The sequence below is a fragment of the Callorhinus ursinus genome, unplaced genomic scaffold (genome assembly GCF_003265705.2).
Source record: "Callorhinus ursinus isolate GAN/ISIS: 27379988/994484 unplaced genomic scaffold, GSC_fseal_2.0 scaffold18, whole genome shotgun sequence".
Lineage (NCBI taxonomy): Eukaryota > Metazoa > Chordata > Mammalia > Carnivora > Otariidae > Callorhinus > Callorhinus ursinus.
The window spans coordinates 23,362,346-23,373,507 of NW_027397080.1; the positions used below are offsets into that span (position 1 = coordinate 23,362,346).

Genomic DNA, 11,162 nt, shown 5'->3' on the forward strand with positions numbered 1-11,162 from the left:
CTGAACCTTTTCCTCTTCATTAGGCCCTACTCAACAAAGCCATCGAGGCCGCGTTGGCCGCCAGGAAAGAGTGGGACCTGAAGCCTGTTGCAGACCGGGCCCAGATCTTCCTGAAGGCGGCGGACATGCTGAGCGGGCCGCGCAGGGCAGAGGTCCTTGCCAAGACCATGGTGGGACAGGTGAGGTACCCGTGGGCACAGTGGGGTGGGAGTGGGGGGAGGGAGGCCATCCCACTCCATCCAATATGGCAGCCATCAGCTGGGCTGCTTCTGGGTGCCAGGACGTGCTCTGCGTGCCGGAGACTGAGGCCCCGTGCCGTCCTCCGGGCTCAGTCAGACCTCCGCAGCCCTCAGAGTGGGCTCTCTGACACCTCCAGCAGGTCACTCCAGCCTTACAAACCACCAGGGTCTCTCTCTCACTGACAGTCATGTCCCAAGTCCTGTGCCCAGCGCTCAGGGCCCTCTGTTTCCGGCCCGTGTCCAGCTCGCCGGCTGCTCTGCCCATGAGGTCACCAGTGTGGATTTAGCAGGATTCCTGGAAACTGCACGCATCCCGTCTCCCTGCCCGGCTTCTGCCCCGTGGCTCTGCCTAGAATGCTCACTCTCTCTTCTCTGTCCTGTGAACTCTTCCCTTCGAGCCCCAGCCCAGATAGCACCTCCTCTGTGAGGCTTCCAGAATCTTCTCTGTCCAAAAGGATTCGTCCCACCCCTGTGCTCCTGTAGCATGCTGTTCGTTTGCCAGTTACAGCTCAGATCGTATTGGGTATAATGAGTTCCTGTGTTTGTCACCTCTCTACAAGCTTTTTGGAGAAAGTCATCGAGTTAGCTGTTCTTTCATCTTCCTGGGCCTTGCAGCCCATCTCCCTGGAGTCAGAGAAGCTTTTTCGACTGAGTGCATGAGGAGCCAGGGAGTGGCACCAGCAGCCCCAAGTGGGGAAGGGAGCCCAGGGAGAAAGGGTTAATTTCGCCCTCCCTGGGAGGGAGCCTTAGGCCCTCAGGTCGCCCTGGCCAGGCCAGCTCCCCGTCCTGTAGTGAGGGCCCCCTCTGCTGCACGGAGGTGGCATGACAGCTCCTTACTAGCTAAGGGTCTCCTGATTCTCAGTGGCCCCTGGGGTGCTTGTGGGCTCCGCAGTGTCCCGGGGGAGCCACACACACACTCGGCGGCCAGATTAAGGTGCCTTATTGGACTAAAGAGTCAGGAGCTTGTAGGAGGTGTGGTGGCCTCACAGAGCCGGGGCCAGAGCATCTTAGCTGCTGTGGCTCCAGGTCCCAAGCAGGGTGACCACCACCAGTGACCCTGTGTGCCAAGAAGGGGCTGCCCTGATATGGAGAAGCGCCGTTCTTGCAGCCCAGAGGCCCTCCCCGACCCTTAAGTCTGTCGGGAGGAACGGGTTTGCTGTTAGGCCTCCTGCTTCTTGCTCCAAACGCCCCTAGTGGGGGCACCTGCTCACCCGGGGGGACGGAGCCACCAGCACCGTGGGCACCATGTCACCGTGGGCACACGGTCGGTGTTGGAAAAGGGCCAGCGGGAGGCATTCTCTTGCCCCTGACCCTCTGGCTGTCCGCACAGGGTAAGACGGTGATCCAGGCGGAGATCGACGCGGCGGCCGAGCTCATCGACTTCTTCCGGTTCAATGCCAAGTTTGCCGTGGAGCTAGAGGGGCAGCAGCCCCTCAGCGTGCCGCCCAGCACCAACAGCGTTGTGTACCGGGGACTGGAGGTACCCACTGGCGGCGGGGTGGGCAGGAGCCTGCAAGAGGAAGCCTCGGGCTTGGCACCACCTCCCTCTTCCCCTTCCCCAGGGCTTCGTGGCAGCCGTCTCCCCCTTTAACTTCACGGCGATCGGTGGCAACCTGGCGGGGGCGCCGGCCTTGATGGTAAGAGGATGACCTTGGTGATGAGATTGGGGAGGCGGGCGGGGGGCTCTCATTCTTGCCTCCGCAGATGACAGCCGCCCTGAAGGCAGAAGCAGTGCGGGCCCCGCCCCCCGGAAAGGCTTTGGGATCCGAGACTGGTTTGGATCCCAGCTCTGCCCCATGCTGGGGGATCCCCCAGGCAGGCCCCCAGACTTCTGAGGCGGTTTCTTCTCCTCCTCGAAGTGGAAATCTAGGAAAGCCCAGGGTACAGGGTTGTGGGGAGCAAGTGAAGCTGTGTGTGGGACACGCGCGTGGGACACGTCTGGCCTGGTGCGGGCTTCGTGTGCGGGGAATGTTGATGGTGATGGCAGATCACTTTCCAGTGCCTACTGTGAGCCCTGCCAGAGATCTGTGAGGTCTAGGAGACAACCACACAGTAAGGATTCGGGCTTAGCTTCCAAGTCCCTGGCTCCTCTGCCCTTGTCAGGGAGAAGGTGGCCGCTGCCCTCATGAGCTCCCGCCAAAGGGGGTGACGCAGCCCTGCCCTTAGAGGGCCTGGGTGGCTCATGGGGTGGCAGGAGGAGGGCTGGCAGGTGGCGGGGGCCTGGGCCCCAAGTGGGGCGGCTGGCTGATCTTGAGGATGCTCCTGCCCAGGGCTGTCCTTGTGCATCTGTGCACAGACAGACATGCACGTACCCAGGTGCCCACGTGTCCTCAGCCCCGTGAGCCCTTGCTGGCCACACTCAGTGAGTGCTCAGCGACGTGGAAACACGCAGAGCAGACCTGCCTGAGGGGCATTGGCAGGACCAGTCGTATAGGCTTCCAGAAGAAGGGGGCCGTGGCCAGAGTGAAGGAGCAGTGGGGGCAGGGTGTGGTCCCACCGGTGAGGGTTTTTAGGGCACAATGCCCGACACCTGGGGCAGTGGGGACATCCCAGCCTCCTGGGGGACCTGGCGGCTCCACATGAGGGATGGCTGTGCTTCAGGATGCGGGAGGGGGGCAGCCGGGTGGTGGTCCCTGGCCTTGTGAGTCATCACTGTGCCTCCTGGGCAGGGCAACGTGGTCCTGTGGAAGCCCAGCGACACGGCCATGCTGGCCAGCTATGCCGTCTACCGCATCCTCCGGGAGGCGGGCCTGCCCCCCAACATCATCCAGTTTGTGCCAGCCGATGGGCCCACATTTGGGGACACTGTCACCAGCTCGGAACACCTCTGCGGTATCAACTTCACAGGCAGCGTGCCGTAAGCCCCTGGGGTGGGGTGGGGTGGGGTGGGTCAGGCGGCATGGGGACGTCCGTTCCCCAGGCGACCGCCTCATGACCTCTGCAGGAGCCGGAGGTCAGGCACTGACCATACCCACTGACTCACTGTGTGGCCATGGGTGGCCCACTTCACCTCTCTGAGCCTTCATTTCTTGACCTGCTCAACAGGAATATGGTCCCTGCCTCGCAGAGTAATTGTGAGGCTCCAGTGAGTTAACAAAGAGGAAGAACTTCACAGGCTGGAAGCAGCCTACAGACATTTGGTGATGTCGATGTTGATGCCACCTCTGTCACTGGGAAGGGCACAAGGGAGCCTGGAATGAATTGGACGGGAGTCAGGAAGGCTTCTTGGAGGTGGTGGTATCTAGGCAGAGGAGATAGCCAAGCAAAGCAGGGGTAGGGAGAGTGCTGTGGGAGAGGGAGCAACACGTGCAGGGCCCCAAGGCTAAAGCTCTGTGCTCGGGGAGCTGGGGGTGGTTCCGTGGGGCTGGAGTGTGGGGTGCCGGGACCGAGGTAAGCATGTGAGCAGGAAGTGGTTCGAACGTGACTGCTCATTTATTCAGTAAGGAGCAGGTGTGTGTGTCCAAAGAACGTGTGGACGAGTCCTGGTTCTTGGGGAGTTTAGTCCCGTGACTGTAAGACCCTATGAGCCCACAGAGGTGTCTAGACTTTATCCGGAAGGTGACTGGGAGCCGTGGAAGGTTTTATACACAGGGTGTGCATGAAGCAGCTTTATTTCAAACAGGCTGCAGATGGTCGCTCTCTAGTTGAACCTGGCAAGTGGCTCTACTTTGGCTCCTTGTACAGTTGGGATGGTTTCATGCAAAAATCTTTTTGAGATCTCAGGCTGCTTTTGAGAACCTGCCCCTCCGGGCCTGTGTGCCCATGGGGCACCCCTGGCTAGAGGTGGGATGGAGTGCTCTCTGATCCTTGGCAGTGTCACCAGGCACCAGGCCTCTCTGTTACGTGGTCCTTCTTTCCTGGTCTGGCACCGCGGGCGCCCTGCATTCGCAGCCTCTGTCCCGGATGGCCACTCTGGCTGCTTTGTGGACAAGTCACCAGTGGCCAGAAGCAGGAGAGTGGTGAGGAGGCTGTCCACGTCCAGGAGGGGACAGCAGAGGCCTGAACCAGGGTTGACGGTGGGAGTGGATTCAAGTGAGCAGGTGGCAGGGAGGCGCGATCACGTGTCCGTGGGATTGGATCAGTGGATGGGGGGGGTCCATGGGAAAGTCTAGGCTCTGGGCAGAGGGGCACTTGGAAGGCGTGGGTGGACATGACAAGTCACATGCTAGTCACTTTGTGAGGTGCCTCACAGTTATCTGAGTGGAGATGTCGGGGTCTGCCTTAGGGCGTCCTTCCTGGAGCTTCCATTCTCCCTCACCCGGCCTCAGGCTCTCCTACCCCCCTTCCCAGGGTTTGCCGGGTGTGATGGAGGCATTAGAATTGCTGAGGAGGACCATTTTCCAAAAAGGCCCACTCTGCCAGCGCAGGCCCCACGGGTCCCTGCCTATTAGCAGGCGGAGCAGGCCTGGCCCCCATTTGCCATGCTCTGATGAGCAGCAGGCTTAAAGGTAGGAGAGTCATAAATTAGTATTAGCTACTGTGTCGCAGGCTCCCTGGTGATTAGCATTTTTATTGTTTTGTGGTGCTGAGGTTGGTCACACTCGGAGCTTGGAGAGGAGGTGGGGGCCTGCACTCCCTCTCCCAGGACCCTCCTTGGCTTGGCCTCTGGAACCGGGGCACTGGGCTGGGGGCGCCCCTCCCAGACCATGGCCGTGTCTGTCCCCTACCAGGCACCTGCAGTGTGTCTGGCACCGACCTAAGCACTTGACTCCCATTAGAGCCACCACAGAACAGCTCTGCCAGGTGGGAATGTTCTCTGCAGTTCCCAGATGAGGTGCACAATTTGAGGCTGAGTGATGAGTGCAAGGTCACATGGCCGTGAGTGTCGGAGGCGGGACCCCTGGCCTTGTCTGCATCATCTTGCCACCAAGCCTACCTTTGCTCCCTCCCCACGGGTCCCGAATGTAGCCTGTCTCCAGCTGCCCCCACCTACTCCATTCCTGCCCTCCAGCCCTCGCTCTGACCCCTGCCCCCACCTGCTGGGCTTTGGGGCCCCTTCCTCTAGTAGGGCCTGCTCCCCACTCCCCAGGACCCTCACTGTCCCAGGGGCCTGAGCCTCACTTGCTAATCCTTGCCCTGTCCTCTGCTTTCAGCACCTTCAAACACCTGTGGAAGCAGGTGGCCCAGAACCTGGACCGGTTCCGCACCTTCCCACGCCTGGCTGGAGGTAAGGATCCCTCTCCCGGCGCCCTCCCTGTGGCCCCTGGGGACCCCTTCCTGACTGTCATGGAAGAGGAAGAGGCAGAGGTGATACCCCCGTGGAGGGGGGTAGCCCTGCAGGAGCTGAGCCGTGAGAGGCCTTAGGGGCGGAGCCTCAGCTCTGCTAGATCCTGAGGCTTGTGCCCTAGATTGTGCAGTTGTTCATTCATTCATTCATTCATTTATTCATTCATTCTTCATTCAGCAAATAAAATATTAAGCAGCTACGTAGGCACTTTCTGGGCACCAGGGATGCCTAGATGGCGAGAGACGCAGACCCAGCCCTCAGGAACTTGAGTTCTGTAGGAGGAGGCAGATATGGGCACACAGATGATGTGCAGAATCCACGAGAGAAAGGAGGCGTGCAGAGTCCCCAGGACCGGGCGTGGTGGGTGATCTAGGGTGACTGGTCGGGTGGCTCTCTCCTCAAGGAAGGAGCCTTTGAGCTGAGACCTGGATGCAGGGAGGAAGCCAGTCAGCCTCGCAAAGACCTGGGAGGCAGAACCGAGCGGGCCCTGGTGCTGTGTGGTAGAGCTTTGTGCGGTGATGGAAATGCTCCGTGTCTGTGCTGTCCGGGCCGGTGGCCGGTGGCCAGTGGTCGGTAGCCATGGGTGCCTGTTGAGCACTTGATAGGCAGCTGGTGTGACCGAGGAAGTGAATGGCTTGTTTTGCTTCATTTAAATCAGTGTGAATGTAAATAGCCACTTGTGTCTGGTGGCGGTTATTTACCGAGATCGAGGCAGAGGGACCTACGGGTGTGGAGGCCACGCGGTGGGAATGAGGCCAGTGTAGGTGGCGTAGGGGGCGCGGGCCGGCAGGACAGGGGCCCGAGAGCTCAGCAAGGCTGGAGCTTACTGAAATATTACTAAGTTTCCCACAGAGAAACACCTGCAAGGTCAAGGAGATTTGCTGTGTTGAAGCAAAACAGATTCCGTGTCTGCAGGACTTCCCGGAGCCTTTAATGCTTTTAAAGGCATGATGTATCTTCAGGAGCAAGGACTGATGAGTGTTTCCCAAACTCTTTGGCTCATAGAACCCCATTTTTGTGGAGGCCCCCATGGACCAAGATTTTTTTGGGGAGAGGGCTGAGCGCATAAGAGAGGGCCGTCCAGGGTCACACAGCAACCGCAGAGTGGGGGCTGATGGTTCAGCGTTCTTGCTCCTGTGGATGATGTGGGGTCTGCAGGGAGACCGGACCCACTCCTGAGCTGGTGGGCACTCTAATTTGGGGTCAGGGAAGGTGCGCCCTCAGCCAGCTGTGGCATCTCTACCCCAGTCCACCTTTTACAAGGCGGGAGCAGCAAGCTGTCTCTGGGTTTCTGTTCTCTGCCCCCTTCCTGCTGTGCTCCAAGGGAGGGAGACCACTGCTTCTCTATCACCTCCCAGCCTCCAGAATTAATCTCTCTGTGTTTTCTTTTCTTTTTTTAAGTTTTTATTTATTTAAGTAATTTCTACTCCCAACATGGGGCTCGAACTCAGAACCCAGAGATCAAGAGTTGCATGCTCTTCTGACTGAGCCAGCCATGCGCTGTTTTCTTGTCCTTAAAAATGGGGTTGGTAACAGCATTGCTTTGGGGCTTTCATGAGACAAAACAGGAAGTGCTTTGAGTAGAGCTTGGCAGGTGGTTAGTGCTTTGTGACCGGGAGCTGCTGGTCACTCGTGTTTCACGGAGGGAGGAAACCAGGGCCCAGGGGCTGAGAAAATGAGGGGGGTGGCTCACTGCCATGCGTAGGGAAGAGGGAGCAGCCCTGGTAGCCAACATGGAGTGGAGCCCCTCCCTCTCCTCTCACCGGGTTGGGGGTTCAGGAAGGCGCCAAGAAAGCTACGCCCGCTTCTGGGAATGGATTGGCTCCTGGGAGCCTTGGGTTCTGGTCCTTCTGTCTTGATGATGGGAGCACCCCTGCCCCAGCCTCAGTTTCCCCAGCCGTAGGGTGGGAGATGGGCCTGGCTCACCGGCTTCCGGGGTTGGGGCTGCGCACACCTGTGCATAGGTGCAGGTGGGGCGGTGGGAGGGCTGGGAAGCCGGCTCCCCTCATGCCCCCTCTCCCCTGCAGAGTGTGGGGGGAAGAACTTCCACTTCGTGCACCGCTCAGCTGACGTGGACAGCGTGGTGAGCGGGACCCTGCGCTCAGCCTTCGAGTATGGCGGCCAGAAGTGCTCAGCCTGCTCCCGCCTCTATGTGCCGCAGTCGCTGTGGCCGCAGATCAAAGGGCGGCTGCTGCAGGAGCATGGCAGGATCAAAGTGGGCGACGTGAGTGGCGCGGCCTCCCCGCCGCGGCCCAGCGGGTGGCTGATGGGATTGGAGGCTCCTGGGCGGTGTGCGGGCCGGGGTTGGGGGGGGGCCGCTGTGCGGGGCAGGGGCTCCCTTTGTCTCCGGCCTGTGGTGACTCCAGTTCTTCTGGTGCCTCCCTCGCCTCCAGCCAGCAGAGGATTTTGGGACCTTTTTCTCTGCCGTGATTGATGCCAAGGTACGGGCGAGAAGCAGGCGTTCCTGGGGGGCCGGGCCCTGCTCCGGGTGGGAGAGGGAGGAGGAGATGTGGGGGCCTTGACTGGGGCTGACCCGGGCCCACTGCTTCCGGCAAGGCAGCCCGGTGGCCACACGGACGCCCCCACCCTGCGCTTTGAAACCGGCAGAAACATCTGTAACCAGACAACTTGCTTCCCGCGCATCCCGCACTGAGGCTGGACAAGCCCCCACTAAGTGCAGGTCCACACACGCGTGCGCAGACGGCCTGCAGGGCTGCAGCATGCGCTCAGACACACATGTGCGTGCGTGTGCCCACGAACACACTGATTGGGTGTGTAGACAGGTGTGTGGGTCACCCGTGGAAGCAGACACGCCCACATACACGCCTCTGCACCTTCTCCAACATGAACAGATACACCTCGTGTGTGCACACACGTGTTCATGTGTACGTTTGTTTGTATATAGATGGCTGTGTGCGTTCATACATGTATGTGTAACACAGACATGCATATAAACATGTAGTTATGCATGAAGCCTCGTGGCCGTGCACATGCCTGTGTGTACATTCATGTGTGTTGTGTTTCTGTAAGTATAATTGTGGTTCTGCCACACACACACACACACACACACACACACACACTCTCTCTCTCTTTCTCTCTCTCTCTCTCTCTCTCTCAAATGGGCGTGCGTGTCCTTGTTTCTGCCGTGGCTTGGCCAGACCCTGGCTTTGCCCTCTCCCCATTCCCCCGTTCCGGAATTTGGGCCCTTCAGGAGCAAGTGTGTTGGGGGCGCTGCTGCTGGGGAGTGGCCTCCCCAGCCCATCTGTGACACCCCTTCCTTCCCACCCATCCCAGTCATTCGGTCGCATCAAGAAGTGGCTGGAGCACGCGCGCTCCTCACCCAGCCTCACCATCTTGGCCGGGGGCAAGTGTGACGACTCTGTGGGCTACTTCGTGGAGCCCTGCATCATCGAGAGCAAGGACCCTCAGGAGCCTATCATGAAGGAGGTGAGTGGGCTGGGCAGCCTGGGACATAGACGTCAGTCTCCCCTGAGCGCAGCGCACACGGGACGCTTGTGTGTTGCTTCCTTCTTGTGGTGCTACCCCATTTCACAGATGGGAGTGTGAGGTCCTAGAAAGGGAGTGTCTCATTCCCAGCGAGAGCAGAGCCAGGCCTTGAACTCAGGCCTCCTGACCCCAAATCCAGGGCTGTGTCCTGGACACTGCTGAGCCTGGCGGTGTCCTAGCACTTCTACGGCCTGTGGTGACAGCTGGGCCCTTGACTGAGAGGAGAGGGTGTTATCGGTGTTATTGTTCCCATCTTACAGATGAGGAACTGAGGCTCCGAGGGGTCAAAGCACTTGCCCAGGATGGCAGTGCATGGGTGGCCAGGGGGACCGTGATATTGCTGGGCAGTTCCTGTGCCAGTTGCTGCCAGGAGTCTTGCTCTCAGGTGTGGGTCTGGCTGGCACCAAGGGCCAGTTCCTGGGATCTTCTGCCAGGTTGGGATGGGGTCGGCGGGGCAGGAACCGGGCGTGGCTCTTTCCTGAGGGAGCCCTGCGGGAGGTGCCTGGCCTTCTTGCAGGTGCTGAGGTGTAGACCGAGGCGGGGGGACAGGCGAGTGGCAGAGTTTAGAGCAGGGGGACTGGGAGGCCTTGGGGCTCCGGTCCGGGTGCAGTCTGACCCTGGGGCTTCTGTCTCAGGAGATCTTCGGGCCGGTGCTGACCGTCTATGTCTACCCGGACGACAAGTACAAGGAGACGCTGCGGCTGGTCGACAGCACCACCAGCTACGGCCTCACGGGGGCAGTGTTCGCCCAGGATAAGTGAGTGGCCACCGGCCTTGCGCTGTTGGCCTTGTGTCCTGCCGCACCCTGTCCTGCACCCACCCCCTGGATGAGGATCCTAGTGCTAATGCCGCCCCTGCCCCTCTTCAGCCCTGACTGGCAGGCAGGCATCCCAAGCACAGGGACACAGAGGCAGCGGAACTAAATCTTTAGGGGCAGGGCCACAGCATACAAGCCTTTGACCAGCTCCCCTGGGTCCGATGGAGCCCCGCTCAGCAAGGTCATTGCCTCATGCTGCAGAGCAGAAAAACTGGGCTCAGGGTCCAGGGGCTCACTGCTCATCTTGCAGAGGCCACATTTGAGCCAGGATGCCATGATGCTAAACCCTTTTCTTTTCCTTTCTCAGTGGCACTAGCTGCTGCCCCGTCTGCCTCTAAGGTGGAGATGAGATTGGAACCTGGGGCAGGGTGGGGGCCTGGGGGTTCCCCCAGCTCCTGGGGGACCAGGAAAACTGGACCAGAATGGGCCACTCCCTGAGTGCATGCAGCCTGACCCTCACCCTCCCGTTCCACTCTTGTAGCAGCCCTGCGAGGGAGACATGCTAGCCACTTCCCAGAGGAGGAGGGGGCTCAGAGGCTCTCAGACCCCGCCCGAGGGGTCTAGAGCCCCTGTGGCCCAGCCCCCGTCAGCCAGGCAGCCAGTGTGGGCTGGGCTGGGGGCAGGTGAGCCGGCTGCCCTAACGCTGCCCTGCCGTGTAGGGATGTTGTCCAGGAGGCCACAAGGATGCTGAGGAACACGGCCGGCAACTTCTACATCAACGACAAGTCCACTGGCTCTGTGGTGGGCCAGCAGCCCTTTGGGGGGGCCCGAGCCTCTGGTGAGTGCGTCCTCCTTTCCAGAGGGGAGGCAGGTTCTCTCAGGAGGTCAGAACCTGCCTTAACACCCCTCACGTCAAGGGTATTAAGAGTAATAGCAAACTCTGTGGGCTGGAGTTAAGGAAGGTAGAGTTCTTCCCATTTTACAGAGGAGTAAACTGAGGCACAGGGAGCTGGAGTGGCTTGCTCAAGGGCACATGGCTAGGAAGTAGTAGAGCTGGCATTTTGGTTCCACCACCCACGCCTTTTACCACCGTGCTCTGGGTCACCTCAGTGCAACTCCTCCTATTTACAAATGGAGAAACTGAGGCCCAGAGTGGGGCGGTGACTCACCCTAGATCCCAGCTGCCTTAGTGCAAAGCCAGGGCCAGAACCCAGGGCTCCTGGCTCCCAGTGCAGTGCTCTCTCCACAGTGCTCCCAGACACCCCTTGGGCAGGTGGGGCACATGGACCCGGGGAGCGTGGGTCCTGCCTCACCTGACCTCCACCTGGGCGTGCTCAGGAAACCCTGGCCTCGTGGACACATTCAGTTTTTGTTGAGCTGCTTATTGCCTGTGCTGGTGCCCCGGTTAGTCTGTCAGCTCTTCCCACCCCTT

At 60.0% G+C, this 11,162-nt stretch overlaps 1 protein-coding gene across 1 annotated transcript in view; it reads left to right on the forward strand.

The window, feature by feature from the left end:
* The window catches only part of ALDH4A1 (aldehyde dehydrogenase 4 family member A1), a 29,227-nt gene that overhangs the window by 15,750 nt on the left and 2,315 nt on the right, over positions 1-11,162 (forward strand). The window contains exons 5-14 of the mRNA XM_025856529.2: positions 24-179; positions 1,570-1,719; positions 1,802-1,876; positions 2,909-3,096; positions 5,333-5,406; positions 7,494-7,690; positions 7,860-7,907; positions 8,761-8,913; positions 9,609-9,730; positions 10,450-10,568. Coding sequence (XP_025712314.1) covers positions 24-179; positions 1,570-1,719; positions 1,802-1,876; positions 2,909-3,096; positions 5,333-5,406; positions 7,494-7,690; positions 7,860-7,907; positions 8,761-8,913; positions 9,609-9,730; positions 10,450-10,568 — 1,282 coding nt within the window. The remainder of the gene's footprint in view (positions 1-23; positions 180-1,569; positions 1,720-1,801; positions 1,877-2,908; positions 3,097-5,332; positions 5,407-7,493; positions 7,691-7,859; positions 7,908-8,760; positions 8,914-9,608; positions 9,731-10,449; positions 10,569-11,162) is intronic.